The sequence below is a fragment of the Engystomops pustulosus genome, chromosome 7 (assembly GCF_040894005.1).
Source record: "Engystomops pustulosus chromosome 7, aEngPut4.maternal, whole genome shotgun sequence".
Classification (NCBI taxonomy): domain Eukaryota; kingdom Metazoa; phylum Chordata; class Amphibia; order Anura; family Leptodactylidae; genus Engystomops; species Engystomops pustulosus.
In genome coordinates, this window is record NC_092417.1 from 182,874,981 (window position 1) to 182,897,828 (window position 22,848).

Consider the following 22,848-nt stretch of genomic DNA (forward strand, 5'->3'; position numbering starts at 1 on the left):
AGGGCTCCTCAGGGCCAGGGGCCACACCGTCATCTCTGCGGAGGAGAGAAGGGCCCGGGTGTTACACAGCAGAGACAGGGCTCCTCAGGGCCAGGGGCCACACCGTCATCTCTGCGGAGGAGAGAAGGGCCCGGGTGTTACACAGCAGAGACAGGGCTCCTCAGGGCCAGGGGCCACACCGTCATCTCTGCGGAGGAGAGAAGGGCCCGGGTGTTACGCAGTAGAGACAGGGCTCCTCAGAGCCAGGGGCCACACCGTCATCTCTGCGGAGGAGAGAAGGGCCCGGGTGTTACGCAGTAGAGACAGGGCTCCTCAGGGCCAGGGGCCACACCGTCATCTCTGCGGAGGAGAGAAGGGCCCGGGTGTTACGCAGTAGAGACAGGGCTCCTCAGGGCCAGGGGCCACACCGTCATCTCTGCGGAGGAGAGAAGGGCCCGGGTGTTACGCAGTAGAGACAGGGCTCCTCAGGGCCAGGGGCCACACCGTCATCTCTGCGGAGGAGAGAAGGGCCCGGGTGTTACGCAGTAGAGACAGGGCTCCTCAGAGCCAGGGGCCACACCGTCATCTCTGCGGAGGAGAGAAGGGCCCGGGTGTTACACAGCAGAGACAGGGCTCCTCAGGGCCAGGGGCCACACCGTCATCTCTGCGGAGGAGAGAAGGGCCCGGGTGTTACACAGCAGAGACAGGGCTCCTCAGAGCCAGGGGCCACACCGTCATCTCTGCGGAGGAGAGAAGGGCCCGGGTGTAACACAGCAAAGACAGGGCTCCTCAGGGCCACGGGCCACACCGTCATCTCTGCGGAGGAGAGAAGGGCCCGGGTGTAACACAGCAAAGACAGGGCTCCTCAGGGCCAGGGGCCACACCGTCATCTCTGCGGAGGAGAGAAGGGCCCGGGTGTTACACAGCAAAGACAGGACTCCTCAGGGCCAGGGGCCACACCGTCATCTCTGCGGAGGAGAGAAGGGCCAGGGTGTTACACAGCAAAGACAGGGCTCCAGAGGGCCAGGGGCCACACCGTCATCTCTGCGGAGGAGAGAAGGGCCAGGGTGTTACGCAGTAGAGATGGGGCTCCTCAGGGCCAGGGGCCACACCGTCATCTCTGCGGAGGAGAGAAGGGCCCGGGTGTAACACAGCAAAGACAGGGCTCCTAAGGGCCAGGGGCCACACCGTCATCTCTGCGGAGGAGAGAAGGGCCAGGGTGTTACACAGCAAAGACAGGGCTCCAGAGGGCCAGGGGCCACACCGTCATCTCTGCGGAGGAGAGAAGGGCCAGGGTGTTACACAGCAAAGACAGGGCTCCAGAGGGCCAGGGGCCACACTGTCATCTCTGCGGAGGAGAGAAGGGCCAGGGTGTTACGCAGTAGAGATGGGGCTCCTCAGGGCCAGGGGCCACACCGTCATCTCTGCGGAGGAGAGAAGGGCCCGGGTGTTACACAGCAGAGACAGGGCTCCTCAGGGCCAGGGGCCACACCGTCATCTCTGCGGAGGAGAGAAGGGCCCGGGTGTTACGCAGTAGAGACAGGGCTCCTCAGGGCCAGGGGCCACACCGTCATCTCTGCGGAGGAGAGAAGGGCCCGGGTGTTACGCAGTAGAGACAGGGCTCCTCAGAGCCAGGGGCCACACCGTCATCTCTGCGGAGGAGAGAAGGGCCCGGGTGTTACACAGCAGAGACAGGGCTCCTCAGGGCCAGGGGCCACACCGTCATCTCTGCGGAGGAGAGAAGGGCCCGGGTGTTACGCAGTAGAGACAGGGCTCCTCAGAGCCAGGGGCCACACCGTCATCTCTGCGGAGGAGAGAAGGGCCCGGGTGTTACGCAGTAGAGACAGGGCTCCTCAGGGCCAGGGGCCACACCGTCATCTCTGCGGAGGAGAGAAGGGCCCGGGTGTTACACAGTAGAGACAGGGCTCCTCAGGGCCAGGGGCCACACCGTCATCTCTGCGGAGGAGAGAAGGGCCCGGGTGTTACGCAGTAGAGACAGGGCTCCTCAGGGCCAGGGGCCACACCGTCATCTCTGCGGAGGAGAGAAGGGCCCGGGTGTTACACAGCAGAGACAGGGCTCCTCAGGGCCAGGGGCCACACCGTCATCTCTGCGGAGGAGAGAAGGGCCCGGGTGTTACACAGTAGAGACAGGGCTCCTCAGGGCCAGGGGCCACACCGTCATCTCTGCGGAGGAGAGAAGGGCCCGGGTGTTACGCAGTAGAGACAGGGCTCCTCAGGGCCAGGGGCCACACCGTCATCTCTGCGGAGGAGAGAAGGGCCCGGGTGTTACACAGCAGAGACAGGGCTCCTCAGGGCCAGGGGCCACACCGTCATCTCTGCGGAGGAGAGAAGGGCCCGGGTGTTACACAGCAGAGACAGGGCTCCTCAGGGCCAGGGGCCACACCGTCAACTCTGCGGAGGAGAGAAGGGCCCGGGTGTTACACAGCAGAGACAGGGCTCCTCAGGGCCAGGGGCCACACCGTCATCTCTGCGGAGGAGAGAAGGGCCCGGGTGTTACACAGCAGAGACAGGGCTCCTCAGGGCCAGGGGCCACACCGTCATCTCTGCGGAGGAGAGAAGGGCCCGGGTGTTACACAGCAGAGACAGGGCTCCTCAGGGCCAGGGGCCACACCGTCATCTCTGCGGAGGAGAGAAGGGCCCGGGTGTTACGCAGTAGAGACAGGGCTCCTCAGAGCCAGGGGCCACACCGTCATCTCTGCGGAGGAGAGAAGGGCCCGGGTGTTACGCAGTAGAGACAGGGCTCCTCAGGGCCAGGGGCCACACCGTCATCTCTGCGGAGGAGAGAAGGGCCCGGGTGTTACGCAGTAGAGACAGGGCTCCTCAGGGCCAGGGGCCACACCGTCATCTCTGCGGAGGAGAGAAGGGCCCGGGTGTTACGCAGTAGAGACAGGGCTCCTCAGGGCCAGGGGCCACACCGTCATCTCTGCGGAGGAGAGAAGGGCCCGGGTGTTACGCAGTAGAGACAGGGCTCCTCAGAGCCAGGGGCCACACCGTCATCTCTGCGGAGGAGAGAAGGGCCCGGGTGTTACACAGCAGAGACAGGGCTCCTCAGGGCCAGGGGCCACACCGTCATCTCTGCGGAGGAGAGAAGGGCCCGGGTGTTACACAGCAGAGACAGGGCTCCTCAGGGCCAGGGGCCACACCGTCATCTCTGCGGAGGAGAGAAGGGCCCGGGTGTTACACAGCAGAGACAGGGCTCCTCAGAGCCAGGGGCCACACCGTCATCTCTGCGGAGGAGAGAAGGGCCCGGGTGTTACGCAGCAGAGACAGGGCTCCTCAGGGGCCAAACACTCATCTCGGAGGAGGAGAGAAGGGCCCCGGTGTTACGCAGTAGAGATGGGGCCACACTGTCATCTCTGCGGAGGAATCCACACTATGTGTAATGTTACATCATTCCCCATAACACATGCGCGGACGTCATACTGATCAGCTTGAGGGTCTTGCGTCTCAGGGGCTCAGGGCTCAGTAACATGCACCCTCTGCCGCTGGCTGCCATATTAGGGAGGTGATAATGTGGACATTGGGGGACATTCACCTGGTTTTCTGCGCCACGTCATGTGGCCTGGTGTATATATAGACGCTGCACAGGTCCCCGCCGGATACACCAAGAGGATGAAGCACAAGAGCAGCGGCGGGACCACCATAAGCCGGAGCACCATAAATATCCCTCATTGTCTCCATCTTCTTGTAGAGCGTCAGCTCCGGGTCCGGGTCTAAGCGGCACCTCTCTAGATGGTGCTGACCCAGTGCATCTCCCCTCTTACCCAGTGAGGTCAGTATAGGCGGCACCTCTCTAGATGGTGCTGACCCAGTGCATCTCCCCTCTTACCCAGTGAGGTCAGTATAAGCGGCACCTCTCTAGATGGTGCTGACCCGGTGCATCTCCCCTCTTACCTAGTGAGGTCAGTATAAGCGGCCCCTTTCTAGATGGTGCTGACCCGGTGCATCTCCCCTCTTACCCAGTGAGGTCAGTATAAGCGGCACCTCTCTAGATGGTGCTGACCCGGTGCATCTCCCCTCTTACCCAGTGAGGTCAGTATAAGTGGCACCTCTCTAGATGGTGCTGACCCGGTGCATCTCCCCTCTTACCCAGTGAGGTCAGTATAAGCGGCACCTCTCTAGATGGTGCTGACCCAGTGCATCTCCCCTCTTACCCAGTGAGGTCAGTATAAGCGGCACCTCTCTAGATGGTGCTGACCCGGTGCATCTCCCCTCTTACCCAGTGAGGTCAGTATAAGCGGCACCTCTCTAGATGGTGCTGACCCGGTGCATCTCCCCTCTTACCCAGTGAGGTCAGTATAAGCGGCACCTCTCTAGATGGTGCTGACCCGGTGCATCTCCCCTCTTACCCAGTGAGGTCAGTATAAGCGGCACCTCTCTAGATGGTGCTGACCCGGTGCATCTCCCCTCTTACCCAGTGAGATCAGTATAAGCGGCACCTCTCTAGATGGTGCTGACCCGGTGCATCTCCCCTCTTAGCCAGTGAGGTCAGTATAAGCGGCACCTCTCTAGATGGTGCTGACCCGGTGCATCTCCCCTCTTACCCAGTGAGGTCAGTATAAGCGGCACCTCTCTAGATGGTGCTGACCCGGTGCATCTCCCCTCTTAGCCAGTGAGGTCAGTATAAGCGGCACCTCTCTAGATGGTGCTGACCCGGTGCATCTCCCCTCTTACCCAGTGAGGTCAGTATAAGCGGCACCTCTCTAGATGGTGCTGACCCGGTGCATCTCCCCTCTTACCCAGTGAGGTCAGTATAAGCGGCACCTCTCTAGATGGTGCTGACCCGGTGCATCTCCCCTCTTACCCAGTGAGGTCAGTATAAGCGGCACCTCTCTAGATGGTGCTGACCCGGTGCATCTCCCCTCTTACCTAGTGAGGTCAGTATAAGCGGCACCTCTCTAGATGGTGCTGACCCGGTGCATCTCCCCTCTTAGCCAGTGAGGTCAGTATAAGCGGCACCTCTCTAGATGGTGCTGACCCGGTGCATCTCCCCTCTTACCCAGTGAGGTCAGTATAAGCGGCACCTCTCTAGATGGTGCTGACCCGGTGCATCTCCCCTCTTACCCAGTGAGATCAGTATAAGCGGCACCTCTCTAGATGGTGCTGACCCGGTGCATCTCCCCTCTTACCCAGTGAGGTCAGTATAAGCGGCACCTCTCTAGATGGTGCTGACCCGGTGCATCTCCCCTCTTACCCAGTGAGGTCAGTATAAGCGGCACCTCTCTAGATGGTGCTGACCCGGTGCATCTCCCCTCTTAGCCAGTGAGGTCAGTATAAGCAGCACCTCTCTAGATGGTGCTGACCCAGTGCATCTCCCCTCTTACCCAGTGAGGTCAGTATAAGCGGCACCTCTCTAGATGGTGCTGACCCGGTGCATCTCCCCTCTTACCCAGTGAGGTCAGTATAAGCGTCACCTCTCTAGATGGTGCTGACCCGGTGCATCTCCCCTCTTACCCAGTGAGGTCAGTATAAGCGGCACCTCTCTAGATGGTGCTGACCCGGTGCATCTCCCCTCTTACCCAGTGAGGTCAGTATAAGCGGCACCTCTCTAGATGGTGCTGACCCGGTGCATCTCCCCTCTTACCCAGTGAGGTCAGTATAAGCGGCACCTCTCTAGATGGTGCTGACCCGGTGCATCTCCCCTCTTACCTAGTGAGGTCAGTATAAGCGGCACCTCTCTAGATGGTGCTGACCCGGTGCATCTCCCCTCTTACCCAGTGAGGTCAGTATAAGCGGCACCTCTCTAGATGGTGCTGACCCGGTGCATCTCCCCTCTTACCCAGTGAGGTCAGTATAAGCGGCACCTCTCTAGATGGTGCTGACCCGGTGCATCTCCCCTCTTACCCAGTGAGGTCAGTATAAGCGGCACCTCTCTAGATGGTGCTGACCCGGTGCATCTCCCCTCTTACCCAGTGAGGTCAGTATAAGCGGCACCTCTCTAGATGGTGCTGACCCGGTGCATCTCCCCTCTTACCTAGTGAGGTCAGTATAAGCGGCCCCTCTCTAGATGGTCCTGACCCGGTGCATCTCCCCTCTTACCTAGTGAGGTCAGTATAAGCGGCCCCTCTCTAGATGGTGCTGACCCGGTGCATCTCCCCTCTTACCCAGTGAGGTCAGTATAAGCGGCACCTCTCTAGATGGTGCTGACCCGGTGCATCTCCCCTCTTACCCAGTGAGGTCAGTATAAGCGGCACCTCTCTAGATGGTGCTGACCCGGTGCATCTCCCCTCTTACCCAGTGAGGTCAGTATAAGCGGCACCTCTCTAGATGGTGCTGACCCGGTGCATCTCCCCTCTTACCCAGTGAGGTCAGTATAAGCGGCACCTCTCTAGATGGTGCTGACCCGGTGCATCTCCCCTCTTACCCAGTGAGGTCAGTATAAGCGGCACCTCTCTAGATGGTGCTGACCCGGTGCATCTCCCCTCTTACCCAGTGAGGTCAGTATAAGCGGCACCTCTCTAGATGGTGCTGACCCGGTGCATCTCCCCTCTTACCCAGTGAGGTCAGTATAAGCGGCACCTCTCTAGATGGTGCTGACCCGGTGCATCTCCCCTCTTAGCCAGTGAGGTCAGTATAAGCGGCACCTCTCTAGATGGTGCTGACCCGGTGCATCTCCCCTCTTACCCAGTGAGGTCAGTATAAGCGGCACCTCTCTAGATGGTGCTGACCCGGTGCATCTCCCCTCTTACCCAGTGAGGTCAGTATAAGCGGCCCCTCTCTAGATGGTCCTGACCCGGTGCATCTCCCCTCTTACCTAGTGAGGTCAGTATAAGCGGCCCCTCTCTAGATGGTGCTGACCCGGTGCATCTCCCCTCTTACCCAGTGAGGTCAGTATAAGCGGCACCTCTCTAGATGGTGCTGACCCGGTGCATCTCCCCTCTTACCCAGTGAGGTCAGTATAAGCGGCACCTCTCTAGATGGTGCTGACCCGGTGCATCTCCCCTCTTACCCAGTGAGGTCAGTATAAGCGGCACCTCTCTAGATGGTGCTGACCCGGTGCATCTCCCCTCTTACCCAGTGAGGTCAGTATAAGCGGCACCTCTCTAGATGGTGCTGACCCGGTGCATCTCCCCTCTTACCCAGTGAGGTCAGTATAAGCGGCACCTCTCTAGATGGTGCTGACCCGGTGCATCTCCCCTCTTACCCAGTGAGGACCCTCGTCCCAGGGCTCCGCTGATCGGGCTGGGGATGCCACTCTTGTTGGACAGGCTGACAGGACTGGTCTTGCTGGGTGTGAAGAGGTTCTGCGTGGGCGACGTGGGTGACCTGACGGGCTCGGCGGTCTTGGGTCGGGCTGATAGATTCAGAGGCTGCGCTGCTTCATCCTGCGGGGATTTCACATACACAATGATTAGGAGCAGATAAATGGGGCACATTATCACTTAGAGCGGCGGCTCTTTACACCTCGCAGACAATGGCGTCTCCCAGAGTAATAATAACACAGGCTAATTATCTGCGCGCTCCACCGGCGCCTCCGCCTCCTACTTACATCCACAGGATCCCTACCACATGTCAGCGGATAGTCCTCACTCCCGGGGCCGGAGAGCTAATCCCCCACCGTGCCCATCACCTGGAGCTGGGGTCCTGCACCCACATACCGGATCACTGGCACTAATGTCTGAGGGGGGCAGCTCATGGGGGAGCACACGCTCTGCGAACCTCAACAGGAGCTCCGAACAGTCACTGACCTCAGCACATACAGGAGGAGCACAGCGCCACAACAGGAGCTCCGAACAGTCACTGACCTCAGCACATACAGGAGGAGCACAGCGCCACAACAGGAGCTCCGAACACTCACTGACCTCAGCACATACAGGAGGAGCACAGCGCCACAACAGGAGCTCCGAACAGTCACTGACCTCAGCACATACAGGAGGAGCACAGCGCCACAACAGGAGCTCCGAACACTCACTGACCTCAGCACATACAGGAGGAGCACAGCGCTGCAACAGGAGCTCCGAACACTCACTGACCTCCGCACATACAGGAGGAGCACAGCGCCACAACAGGAGCTCCGAACACTCACTGACCTCAGCACATACAGGAGGAGCACAGCGCCACAACAGGAGCTCCGAACACTCACTGACCTCAGCACATACAGGAGGAGTACAGCGCCGCAACAGGAGCTCCGAACACTCACTGACCTCAGCACATACAGGAGGAGCACAGCGCCGCAACAGGAGCTCCGAACAGTCACTGACCTCAGCACATACAGGAGGAGCACAGCGCTGCAACAGGAGCTCCGAACAGTCACTGACCTCAGCACATACAGGAGGAGCACAGCGCCACAACAGGAGCTCTGAACACTCACTGACCTCAGCACATACAGGAGGAGCACAGCGCCGCAACAGGAGCTCCGAACACTCACTGACCTCAGCACATACAGCAGGAGCACAGCGCCACAACAGGAGCTCCGAACACTCACTGACCTCAGCACATACAGGAGGAGCACAGCGCCACAACAGGAGCTCCGAACACTCACTGACCTCAGCACATACAGGAGGAGCACAGCGCCGCAACAGGAGCTCCGAACACTCACTGACCTCAGCACATACAGGAGGAGCACAGCGCCGCAACAGGAACTCCGAACAGTCACTGACCTCGCACATACAGGAGGAGCACAGCGCCGCAACAGGAGCTCCGAACACTCACTGACCTCAGCACATACAGGAGGAGCACAGCGCCGCAACAGGAGCTCCGAACACTCACTGACCTCAGCACATACAGGAGGAGCACAGCGCCGCAACAGGAGCTCCGAACACTCACTGACTTCAGCACATACAGGAGGAGCACAGCGCCGCAACAGGAGCTCCGAACACTCACTGACCTCAGCACATACAGGAGGAGCACAGCGCCGCCACAGGAGCTCCGAACACTCACTGACCTCAGCACATACAGGAGGAGCACAGCGCCGCAACAGGAGCTCCGAACACTCACTGACCTCAGCACATACAGGAGGAGCACAGCGCCACAACAGGAGCTCCGAACAGTCACTGACCTCAGCACATACAGGAGGAGCACAGCGCCACAACAGGAACTCCGAACACTCACTGACCTAAGCACATACAGGAGGAGCACAGCGCCACAACAGGAGCTCCGAACAGTCACTGACCTCAGCACATACAGGAGGAGCACAGCGCTGCAACAGGAGCTCCGAACAGTCACTGACCTCAGCACATACAGGAGGAGCACAGCGCCACAACAGGAGCTCCGAACAGTCACTGACCTCAGCACATACAGGAGGAGCACAGCGCTGCAACAGGAGCTCCGAACAGTCACTGACCTCAGCACATACAGGAGGAGCACAGCGCCACAACAGGAACTCCGAACACTCACTGACCTAAGCACATACAGGAGGAGCACAGCGCCACAACAGGAGCTCCGAACAGTCACTGACCTCAGCACATACAGGAGGACCACAGCGCTGCAACAGGAGCTCCGAACAGTCACTGACCTCAGCACCTACAGGAGGAGCACAGCGCCGCAACAGGAGCTCCGAACACTCACTGACCTCAGCACATACAGGAGGAGCACAGCGCCACAACAGGAGCTCCGAACACTCACTGACCTCAGCACATACAGGAGGAGCACAGCGCCACAACAGGAGCTCCGAACACTCACTGACCTCAGCACATACAGGAGGAGCACAGCGCCGCAACAGGAGCTCCGAACACTCACTGACCTCAGCACATACAGGAGGAGCACAGCGCCACAACAGGAGCTCCGAACACTCACTGACCTCAGCACATACAGGAGGAGCACAGCACCGCAACAGGAGCTCCGAACACTCACTGACCTCAGCACATACAGGAGGAGCACAGCGCCACAACAGGAGCTCTGAACAGTCACTGACCTCAGCACATACAGGAGGAGCACAGCGCTGCAACAGGAGCTCCGAACAGTCACTGACCTCAGCACATACAGGAGGAGCACAGCACCGCAACAGGAGCTCCGAACACTCACTGACCTCAGCACATACAGGAGGAGCACAGCGCCACAACAGGAGCTCCGAACACTCACTGACCTTAGCACATACAGGAGGAGCACAGTGCCGAAACAGGAGCTCCGAACACTCACTGACCTCAGCACATACAGGAGGAGCACAGCGCCACAACAGGAGCTCCGAACACTCACTGACCTTAGCACATACAGGAGGAGCACAGTGCCGAAACAGGAGCTCCGAACACTCACTGACCTCAGCACATACAGGAGGAGCACAGCGCCGCAACAGGAGCTCCGAACAGTCACTGACCTCAGCACATACAGGAGGAGCACAGCGCCACAACAGGAGCTCCGAACACTCACTGACCTCAGCACATACAGGAGGAGCACAGCGCTACAACAGGAGCTCCGAACACTCACTGACCTCAGCACATACAGGAGGACCACAGCGCTGCAACAGGAACTCCGAACAGTCCTTGACCTCAGCACATACAGGAGGAGCACAGCGCCGCAACAGGAGCTCCGAACACTCACTGACCTCAGCACATACAGGAGGAGCACAGCGCTACAACAGGAGCTCCGAACACTCACTGACCTCAGCACATACAGGAGGAGCACAGCGCCACAACAGGAGCTCCGAACACTCACTGACCTCAGCACATACAGGAGGAGCACAGCGCCACAACAGGAGCTCCGAACAGTCACTGACCTCAGCACATACAGGAGGAGCACAGCGCCACAACAGGAGCTCCGAATACTCACTGACCTCAGCACATACAGGAGGAGCACAGCGCCACAACAGGAACTCCGAACAGTCCTTGACCTCAGCACATACAGGAGGAGCACAGCGCCGCAACAGGAGCTCCGAACACTCACTGACCTCAGCACATACAGGAGGAGCACAGTGCCGCAACAGGAGCTCCGAACAGTCCCTGACCTCAGCACATACAGGAGGAGCACAGCGCTGCAACAGGAGCTCCGAACACTCACTGACCTCAGCACATACAGGAGGAGCACAGCGCCGCAACAGGAGCTCCGAACACTCACTGACCTCAGCACATACAGGAGGAGCACAGCGCCGCAACAGGAGCTCCGAACACTCACTGACCTCAGCACATACAGGAGGAGCACAGTGCCGCAACAGGAGCTCCGAACAGTCCCTGACCTCAGCACATACAGGAGGAGCACAGCGCCACAACAGGAGCTCCGAACAGTCACTGACACATGGAGAATGTACTGTATATACCGAGAGCACGAGATATACACTGGGGGCGGGGCTGTGACTACCTCTCACACAGTAAATACAGGCAGGGGGCGGGGCTGTGACTACCTATCACACAGGATATACAGGCGGGGGGCGGGGCTGTGACTACCTCTCACACAGGATATACAGGAGGGGGGCGGGGCTGTGACTACCTCTCACACAGGATATACAGGCGGGGGGCGGGGCTGAGACTACCTCTCACACAGGATATACAGGCAGGGGGCGGGGCTGTGACTACCTCTCACACAGGATATACAGGCAGGGGGCGGGGCTGTGACTACCTCTCACACAGGATATACAGGCAGGGGGCGGGGCTGTGACTACCTCTCACACAGGATATACAGGCAGGGGGCGGGGCTGTGACTACCTCTCACACAGGATATACAGGCAGGGGGCGGGGCTGTGACTACCTCTCACACAGGATATACAGGCAGGGGGCGGGGTTGTGACTACCTCTCACACAGGATATACACTGGGGGGGGGGGCTGTGACCACCTCTCACACAGGATATACAGGCAGGGGGCGGGGCTGTGACTACCTCTCACACAGGATATACAGGCAGGGGGCGGGGCTGTGACTACCTCTCACACAGGATATACAGGAGGGGGGCGGGGCTGTGACTACCTCTCACACAGGATATACAGGCAGGGGGCGGGGCTGTGACTACCTCTCACACAGGATATACAGGCAGGGGGCGGGGCTGTGACTACCTCTCACACAGGATATACAGGCAGGGGGCGGGGCTGTGACTACCTCTCACACAGGATATACAGGCAGGGGGCGGGGCTGTGACTACCTCTCACACAGGATATACACTGGGGGGGGGGGGTGTGACCACCTCTCACACAGGATATACAGGCAGGGGGCGGGGCTGTGACTACCTCTCACACAGGATATACAGGCAGGGGGCGGGGCTGTGACTACCTCTCACACAGGATATACAGGCAGGGGGCGGGGCTGTGACTACCTCTCACCCAGGATATACAGGCAGGGGGCGGGGCTGTGACTACCTCTCACACAGGATATACAGGTAGGGGGCGGGGCTGTGACTACCTCTCACACAGGATATACAGGTAGGGGGCGGGGCTGTGACTACCTCTCACACAGGATATACAGACAGGGGGCGGGGCTGTGACTACCCCTCACACAGGATATACAGGCAGGGGGCGGGGCTGTGACTACCTCTCACACAGGATATACAGGCAGGGGGCGGGGCTGTGACTACCTCTCACACAGGATATACAGGCAGGGGGCGGGGCTGGGAAGAGGTTGTAGCAGACATGGGTTGGGGTCATGTTGTACGGGTGCTAGCCCTTACCTTGATCTGCGTGACGGGGCTGGTCCCTCTCTTCTCGCTCTTCACAGCGGTGGGGGACAGGGACCCGGCAGAGTTTGGTGGCTGAGGTGTGGACGGCATCTTGGCTCCTGGAGACACCTGCATGCTGGCCAGCTGTGCTGCATAGATCTGCTGTAAGACAAGAGCCAGAGTTATAGCGCCCCCTGGCCTTACAGGACAATGCAGTTACTGCAGTTTGTGGACTTCCTATTACAAACCGGTCACTGATAGCTACTCCTAATACACTGGACTCGGTCTCACAGCTGAGGGTTTGTTACAAGCAGTTGTTGATCTTATCTATGATCACACTTACAGATACATCTCAGGAAATTTCTCTTCCTTTCTGCTTCGGATTTATCTTCTCATTCTTTGGTGAAAATGTCCTAAAACCAGGGCTCGGGGGGATCTGTTTCATCTCTCTCATGTACAGATGAGATCTGCGGAGACCTACTTATAGAGACGGATTTGCCACCAAACTAAATAAAATATGCAAATCTGTGATACTTTATTAATGCTGCGAATCTTCAGCGATGGAGACAATGAGTAATTGGGTTTAGACGACACAATGAGGTGACGGGGAGGACGAGCGCCGCCATGTAGAGAGGAGAACAAGCGCACCTCATCGCCATGTAGAGAGGAGGACGAGCGCACCTCAACGGCATGTAGAGAGGAGGACGAGCGCCGCCATGTAGAGAGGAGAACAAGCGCACCTCATCGCCATGTAGAGAGGAGGACAAGCGCACCTCGGCACCATGGAGAGAGGAGGACAAGCGCACCTCGGCACCATGGAGAGAGGAGGACAAGCGCACCTGCCACCATGGAGAGAGGAGGACAAGCGCACCTCAGCGCCATGTAGAGAGGAGAACAAGCGCACCTCAACGGCATGTAGAGAGGAGGACAAGCTCACCTCATCGCCATGTAGAGAGGAGAACAAGCGCACCTTGCCACCATGGAGAGAGGAGAACAAGCGCACCTCATCGCCATGTAGAGAGGAGGACGAGCGCACCTCATCGCCATGTAGAGAGGAGGACAAGCGCACCTCATCGCCATGTAGAGAGGAGGACAAGCGCACCTCATCGCCATGTAGAGAGGAGGACAAGCGCATCTCATCGCCATGTAGAGAGGAGGACAAGCGCACCTCATCGCCATGTAGAGAGGAGGACAAGCTCACCTCTTCGCCATGTAGAGAGGAGGACGAGCGCACCTCATCGCCATGTAGAGAGGAGGACAAGCTCACCTCATCGCCATGTAGAGAGGAGGACGAGCGCACCTCAACGGCATGTAGAGAGGAGGACAAGCGCACCTCATCGCCATGTAGAGAGGAGGACAAGCGCACCTCGGCACCATGGAGAGAGGAGGACAAGCGCACCTGCCACCATGGAGAGGAGGACAAGCGCACCTCAGCGCCATGTAGAGAGGAGGACAAGCGCACCTCATCGCCATGTAGAGAGGAGGACAAGCGCACCTCATCGCCATGTAGAGAAGAGGACATGCGCACTTCAGCGCCATGTAGAGAGGAGGACAAGCGCACCTGCCACCATGGAGAGAGGAGGACAAGCGCACCTCAGCGCCATGTAGAGAGGAGGACAAGCGCACCTTAGCGCCATGTAGAGAGGAGGACAAGCGCACCTCAGCGCCATGGAGAGAGGAGAACAAGCGCACCTTGCCACCATGGAGAGAGGAGAACAAGCGCACCTCAGCGCCATGTAGAGAGGAGGACAAGCGCACCTGCCACCATGGAGAGAGGAGGACAAGCGCACCTGCCACCATGGAGAGAGGACAAGCGCACCTCAGCGCCATGTAGAGAGGAGGACAAGCGCACCTGCCACCATACAGAGAGGAGGACAAGCGCACCTCAGCACCATGGAAAGAGGAGAACAAGCGCACCTCATCGCCATGTAGAGAGGAGGACAAGCGCACCTCATCGCCATGTAGAGAGGAGGACAAGCGCACCTCATCGCCATGTAGAGAGGAGGACAAGCGCACCTCATCGCCATGTAGAGAAGAGGACAAGCGCACCTCAGCGCCATGTAGAGAGGAGGACAAGCGCACCTGCCACCATGGAGAGAGGAGGACAAGCGCACCTCAGCGCCATGTAGAGAGGAGGACAAGCGCACCTCAGCGCCATGTAGAGAGGAGGACAAGCGCACCTCAGCGCCATGGAGAGAGGAGAACAAGCGCACCTTGCCACCATGGAGAGAGGAGAACAAGCGCACCTCAGCGCCATGTAGAGAGGAGGACAAGCGCACCTGCCACCATGGAGAGAAAAGGACAAGCGCACCTGCCACCATGGAGAGAGGACAAGCGCACCTCAGCGCCATGTAGAGAGGAGGACAAGCGCACCTGCCACCATACAGAGAGGAGGACAAGCGCACCTCAGCACCATGGAGAGAGGAGAACAAGCGCACCTCATCGCCATGTAGAGAGGAGGACAAGCGCACCTCATCGCCATGTAGAGAGGAGGACAAGCGCACCTCGGCACCATGGAGAGGAGAACAAGCGCACCTCATCGCCATGTAGAGAGGAGGACAAGCGCACCTCATCGCCATGTAGAGAGGAGGACAAGCGCACCTCGCCACCATGGAAAGAGGAGAACAAGCGCACCTCAGCGCCATGTAGAGAGGAGGACAAGCGCACCTGCCACCATGGAGAGAGGAGGACAAGCGCACCTCGCCACCATGGAGAGAGGAGGACAAGCGCACCTCGCCACCATGGAGAGAGGAGGACAAGCGCACCTCGCCACCATGGAGAGAGGAGGACAAGCGCACCTCGCCACCATGGAGATAGGAGGACAAGCGCACCTCGCCACCATGGAGAGAGGAGGACAAGCACACCTCATCGCCTTGTAGAGAGGAGGACAAGCGCACCTCGCCACCATGGAGAGAGGAGAACAAGTGCACCTCGCCACCATGGAGAGAGGAGAACAAGTGCACCTCGCCACCATGGAGATAGGAGAACAAGCGCACCTCGCCACCATGGAGAGAGGAGAACAAGCACACCTCATCGCCATGTAGAGAGGAGGACAAGCGCACCTCACCACCATGGAGAGAGGAGAACAAGCACACCTCGCCACCATGGAGAGAGGAGAACAAGCGCACCTCGCCACCATGCAGAGAGGAGGACAAGTGCACCTCGCCACCATGTAGAGAGGAGGACAAGTGCACCTCATCACCATGGAGAGAGGAGGATAAGCACACCTCTCCGCCACAGAGAGAGGAGGACAAGCGCACCTCATCACAATGGAAAGAGGAGGACAAGCGCACCTCGCCGCCATGCAGAGAACAGGACAAGCGCACCTCGCCGCCATGCAGAGAACAGGACAAGCGCACCTCGCCACCATACAGAGAGGAGGACAAGCGCACCTCGCCACCATGGAGAGAGGAGAACAAGCGCACCTCGCCACCATGGAAAGAGGAGGACAAGCGCACCTGCCACCATGGAAAGAGGAGGACAAGCGCACCTCGCCACCATACAGAGAGGAGGACAAGCACACCTCGCCGCCATGGAAAGAGGAGGACAAGCGCACCTGCCACCATGGAGAGAGGAGGATGAGCGCACCCCACTGCTGCTGAGAGAGGAAGACGAGCGCACCTGCCGCCATGGAGAGAATAGGATGAACAACCCCATCGCTGTGGAGAGCGGAGGACGAGCAAACCTGCCACAATGCAGAGAGGAGGTTGAGCGCACCCCACCCCGTGGAGAGAGCAGGAGGGGCACATGCTGCCACTGAGAGGGTGATGGGCACACCCTGCTACGGCAGAGAGTGGAGGACAAGCACACCCCAGCGCCATGGTCAGAGGAGGAGAAGCACACTCAACCTCCATGGAGAGAGGAGGATGAGTGCACCCCACCTGCATGGAGAGAGGGTGATGAGCGCACCCCACCTCCATGGAGAGAGGAGGATGAGCGCACCACACCTGCATGGAGAGAGGAGGATGAGCGCACCCCACCTCCATGGAGAGAGGAGGATGAGCGCACCCCACCTCCATGGAGAGAGGAGGATGAGCGCACCACACCTACATGGAGAGAGGAGGATGAGCGCACCACACCTACATGGAAAGAGGGAATAAAGCGCACCCCACCTCCATGGAGAGAGGGAATAAAGCGCACCCCACCTCCATGGAGAGAGGGAATAAAGCGCACCCCGCCTCCATGGAGAGAGGAGGATGAGCGCACCCCATCTCCATGGAGAGAGGGAATAAAGCGCACCCCGCCTCCATGGAGAGAGGAGGATGAGCGCACCCCATCTCCATAGAGAGAGGGAATAAAGCGCACCCCGCCTCCATGGAGAGAGGAGGATGTGCGCACCCCATCTCCATGGAGAGAGGGAATAAAGCGCACCCCGCCTCCATGGAGAGAGGAGGATGAGCGCACCCCATCTCCATGGAGAGAGGGAATAAAGCGCACCCCGCCTCCATGGAGAGAGGAGGATGAGCGCACCCCATCTCCATGGAGAGAGGGAATAAAGCGCACACCGCCGGCATAGTGAAAGATAAAACTGCATAATAAAACCTCTAGAAGAATGTGAGATCCTCCCCGCCTCTGCCTTACATCCTACTACATGTAATTAACATATTGCTCCTAATTACCTCCTCCTTATAAGATGGATGTGCGTCCACGTTCAGGGCAAAGTCAAGAATGAAAGGTAAGATAAATCACAACTGGCAGACGCGGTGGCGCGGCCATGTGACAGCGCCAGAGGCAGACGCAGGCTTCTGCCCGTGGTGTGTGCCAGGGACACAGATGCTGCAACTTAAAATATCCCGACATCTGTGCGGGACGGAGAGACGAGGGCAGAGCAGATGTCCCAGGCCTGGTACTGGGGCCCTCACTGCCATAAGGGCCACGAGTCACGTACAATGCTATACACACAGGAGTGACCACCATCACCGGCATCATCCGTAGTGCAGCCTCACCTGTGACCACAATGCTGGAGGTAGGTGACCCCGGATCTGCAGCACCACACCAGATGTATCACAGCACAGGGTCTACATCCAGACGGGGGTCTCTAGGATATGTCTGTCCGGTGAGAGGGCCGGGGGGACGTCACATGTGATATAAATCCAGGCCGAGGATCCTGACCTCCACTGAGGGAAATGATACAATTCCGGAAAGAGACATCATCGAAGAATTAACAATTAGCGCGGCCGCACGGATTTTATCTCCCTCTGTCGTGGAGAAATATGGATTCCAGTAAAAGTAAAGCGCAGCTCATTGTGCTCCAGGGAAATAATATAATATCTGCTCCACACACACCACAAGCCCCAAAAGATAGAAGGCGCAAACTCCACAACCCACAGGGAAGCAACAGCGAGGACACGCACAATAGTGGAATGATCAGGACTGAATAATGAAACGCTGACACTTGGGGGGACAGGACAGGGACACGCTGACACTTGGGGGGACAGGACAGGGACACGCTGACACTTGGGGGGACAGGACAGGGACACGCTGACACTTGGGGGGACAGGACAGGGACACGCTGACACTGGGGGACAGGACAGGGACACGCTGACACTTGGGGGGACAGGACAGGGACACGCTGACACTTGGGGGGACAGGACAGGGACACGCTGACACTTGGGGGACAGGACAGGGACACGCTGACACTTGGGGGACAGGACAGGGACACGCTGACACTGGGGGACAGGACAGGGACACGCTGACACTTGGGGGGACAGGACAGGGACACGCTGACACTTGGGGGGACAGGACAGGGACACGCTGACACTTGGGGGGACAGGACAGGGACACGCTGACACTTGGGGGGACAGGACAGGGACACGCTGACACTTGGGGGGGGACAGGGACACGCTGACACTTGGGGGGGACAGGACAGGGACACGCTGACACTTGGGGGGACAGGGACACGCTGACACTTGGGGGGACAGGACAGGGACACGCTGACACTTGGGGGGCAGGACAGGAACATGCTGACACTTGGGGGGACAGGACAGGGACACGCTGACACTTGGGGGGACAGGACAGGGACACGCTGACCCTTGGGGGACAGGACAGGGACACGCTGACACTTGGGGGACAGGACAGGGACACGCTGACACTTGGGGGACAGGACAGGGACACGCTGACACTTGGGGGGACAGGACAGGGACACGCTGACACTTGGGGGGACAGGACAGGGACACGCTGACACTTGGGGGACAGGACAGGGACACGCTGACACTTGGGGGACAGGACAGGGACACGCTGACACTGGGGGACAGGACAGGGACACGCTGACACTTGGGGGACAGGACAGGGACACGCTGACACTTGGGGGACAGGACAGGGACACGCTGACACTTGGGGGGACAGGACAGGGACACGCTGACACTTGGGGGGGACAGGACAGGGACACGCTGACACTTGGGGGGACAGGGACACGCTGACACTTGGGGGACAGGTCAGGGACACGCAGACACTTGGGGGGACAGGACAGGGACACGCTGACACTTGGGGGACAGGACAGGGACTCGCTGACACTTGGGGGAGAGGACAGGGACACGCTGACACTTGGGGGGACAGGACAGGGACACGCTGACACTTAGGGGGACAGGACAGGGGCACGCTGACACTTGGGGGACAGGACATGGACACGCTGACACTTGGGGGGGCAGGACAGGGACACGCTGACACTTGGGGGACAGGACAGGGACACGCTGACACTTGGGGGACAGGGCAGGGACACGCTGACACTTGGGGGACAGGACAGGGACACGCTGACACTTGGGGGGGCAGGACAGGGACACGCTGACACTTGGGGGACAGGACAGGGACACGCTGACACTTGGGGGACAGGGCAGGGACACGCTGACACTTGGGGGACAGGACAGGGACACGCTGACACTTGGGGGACAGGACAGGGACACGCTGACACTTGGGGGACAGGACAGGGACACGCTGACACTTGGGGGGGACAGGACAGGGACACGCTGACACTTGGGGGACAGGGACATGCTGACACTTGGGGGACAGGACAGGGACACGCTGACACTTGGGGGACAGGACAGGGGCACGCTGACACTTGGGGGACAGGACAGGGACACGCTGACACTTGGGGGACAGGGACACGCTGACACTTGGGGGACAGGACAGGGACACGCTGACACTTGGGGGACAGGACAGGGGCACGCTGACACTTGGGGGACAGGACAGGGACACGCTGACACTTGGGGTACAGGACAAGGACACGCTGACACTGGGGGACAGGACAGGGACACGCTGACACTTGGGGGGACAGGACAGGGACACGCTGACACTTGGGGGACAGGACAGGGACACGCTGACACTTGGGGGACAGGACAGGGACGCGCTGACACTTGGGGGGACAGGACAGGGACACGCTGACACTTGGGGGGGGACAGGGACACGCTGACCCTTGGGGGACAGGACAGGGACACGCTGACACTTGGGGGACAGGACAGGGACACGCTTACACTTGGGGGACAGGACAGGGACACGCTGACACTTGGGGGGACAGGACAGGGACACGCTGACACTTGGGGGGACAGGACAGGGACACGCTGACACTTGGGGGGACAGGACAGGGACACGCTGACACTTAGGGGACAGGACAGGGACACGCTGACACTTGGGGGACAGGACAGGGACACGCTGACACTTGGGGGACAGGACAGGGACACGCTGACACTTGGGGGACAGGACAGGGACACGCTGACACTTGGGGGACAGGACAGGGACACGCTGACACTTGGGGGGACAGGACAGGGACACGCAGACACTTGGGGGGACAGGACAGGGACACGCTGACACTTGGGGGACAGGACAGGGACTCGCTGACACTTGGGGGAGAGGACAGGGACACGCTGACACTTGGGGGGACAGGACAGGGACACGCTGACACTTAGGGGGACAGGACAGGGGCACGCTGACACTTGGGGGACAGGACATGGACACGCTGACACTTGGGGGACAGGACAGGGACACGCTGACACTTGGGGGACAGGACAGGGACACGCTGACACTTGGGGGACAGGACAGGGGCACGCTGACACTTGGGGGACAGGACAGGGACACGCTGACACTTGGGGTACAGGACAAGGACACGCTGACACTGGGGGACAGGACAGGGACACGCTGACACTTGGGGGGACAGGACAGGGACACGCTGACACTTGGGGGACAGGACAGGGACACGCTGACACTTGGGGGACAGGACAGGGACACGCTGACACTTGGGGGACAGGACAGGGACGCGCTGACACTTGGGGGACAGGACAGGGACACGCTGACACTTGGGGGACAGGACAGGGACGCGCTGACACTTGGGGGACAGGACAGGGACGCGCTGACACTTGGGGGGACAGGACAGGGACACGCTGACACTTGGGGGACAGGACAGGGACACGCTGACACTTGGGGGACAGGGACACGCTGACACTTGGGGGGGGGCAGGACAGGGACACGCTGACACTTGGGGGACAGGACAGGGACACGCTGACACTTGGGGGACAGGACAGGGACACGCTGACACTTGTGGGAACAGGACAGGGACACGCTGACACTTGGGGGACAGGACGGGGACACGCTGACACTTGGGGGGACAGGACAGGGACACGCTGACACTTGGGGGGACAGGACAGGGACACGCTGACACTTGGGGGGACAGGACAGGGACACGCTGACACTTGGGCGGACAGGAAAGGGACACGCTGACACTTGGGGGACAGGACAGGGACACGCTGACACTTGGGGGACAGGGACACGCTGACACTTGGGGGGACAGGACAGGGACACGCTGACACTTGGGGGACAGGGACACGCTGACACTTGGGGGGACAGGACAGGGACACGCTGACACTTGGGGGACAGGACAGGGACACGCTGACACTTGGGGGGACAGGGACACGCTGACACTTGGGGGACAGGACAGGGACACGCTGACACTTGGGGGGACAGGACAGGGACACGCTGACACTTGGGGGGACAGGACAGGGACACGCTGACACTTGGGGGGACAGGGACACGCTGACACTTGGGGGACAGGACAGGGACACGCTGACACTTGGGGGGACAGGACAGGGACACGCTGACACTTGGGGGGACAGGACAGGGACGCGCTGACACTTGGGGGACAGGACAGGGACACGCTGACACTTGGGGGGCAGGACAGGGACACGCTGACACTTGGGGGACAGGACAGGGACGCGCTGACACTTGGGGGACAGGACAGGGACACGCTGACACTTGGGGGACAGGACAGGGACACGCTGACACTTGGGGGACAGGACAGGGACACGCTGACACTTGGGGGACAGGACAGGGACACGCTGACACTTGGGGGGACAGGACAGGGACACGCTGACACTTGGGGGACAGGACAGGGACACGCTGACACTTGGGGGACAGGACAGGGACACGCTGACACTTGGGGGACAGGACAGGGACACGCTGACACTTGGGGGACAGGACAGGGACACGCTGACACTTGGGGGACAGGACAGGGACACGCTGACACTTGGGGGGACAGGACAGGGACACGCTGACACTTGGGGGACAGGGACACGCTGACACTTGGGGGAACAGGACAGGGACACGCTGACACTTGGGGGACAGGATGGGGACACGCTGACACTTGGGGGTACAGGACAGGGACACGCTGACACTTGGGGGACAGGACAGGGACACGCTGACACTTGGGGGACAGGACAGGGACACGCTGACACTTGGGGGACAGGACAGGGACACGCTGACACTTGGGGGGACAGGACAGGGACACGCTGACACTTGGGGGACAGGGACACGCTGACACTTGGGGGGACAGGACAGGGACACGCTGACACTTGGGGGGACAGGACAGGGACACGCTGACACTTGGGGGACAGGACAGGGACACGCTGACACTTGTGGGACAGGACAGGGACACGCTGACACTTGGGGGGACAGGACAGGAACACGCTGACACTTGGGGGACAGGACAGGGACACGCTGACACTTGGGGGACAGGACAGGGACACGCTGACACTTGGGGGACAGGACAGGGACACGCTGACACTTGGGGGGACAGGACAGGGACACGCTGACACTTGGGGGGACAGGACAGGGACACGCTGACACTTGGGGGGACAGGACAGGGACACGCTGACACTTGGGGGGACAGGACAGGGACACGCTGACACTTGGGGGGGACAGGACAGGGACACGCTGACACTTGGGGGGACAGGACAGGGACACGCTGACACTTGGGGGACAGGACAGGGACACGCTGACACTTGGGGGGACAGGACAGGGACACGCTGACACTTGGGGGGACAGGGACACGCTGACACTTGGGGGACAGGACAGG

The 22,848-nt window shown here is 59.9% G+C and overlaps 1 protein-coding gene across 12 annotated transcripts in view; it reads right to left on the reverse strand.

The window, feature by feature from the left end:
• Positions 1-22,848, reverse strand: part of SOX6 (SRY-box transcription factor 6) — a 522,737-nt gene that overhangs the window by 34,839 nt on the left and 465,050 nt on the right. For 10 of the 12 annotated variants that reach the window (XM_072119160.1, XM_072119157.1, XM_072119158.1 and 7 more), the window contains 2 exons: positions 12,525-12,674; positions 7,145-7,325 (listed from right to left, as the gene is read on the reverse strand). In XM_072119160.1, the coding sequence (XP_071975261.1) occupies positions 7,145-7,325; positions 12,525-12,674 (331 nt within the window). The remainder of the gene's footprint in view (positions 1-7,144; positions 7,326-12,524; positions 12,675-22,848) is intronic. The other 2 variants (XM_072119159.1, XM_072119156.1) reach the window with 1 other exon arrangement.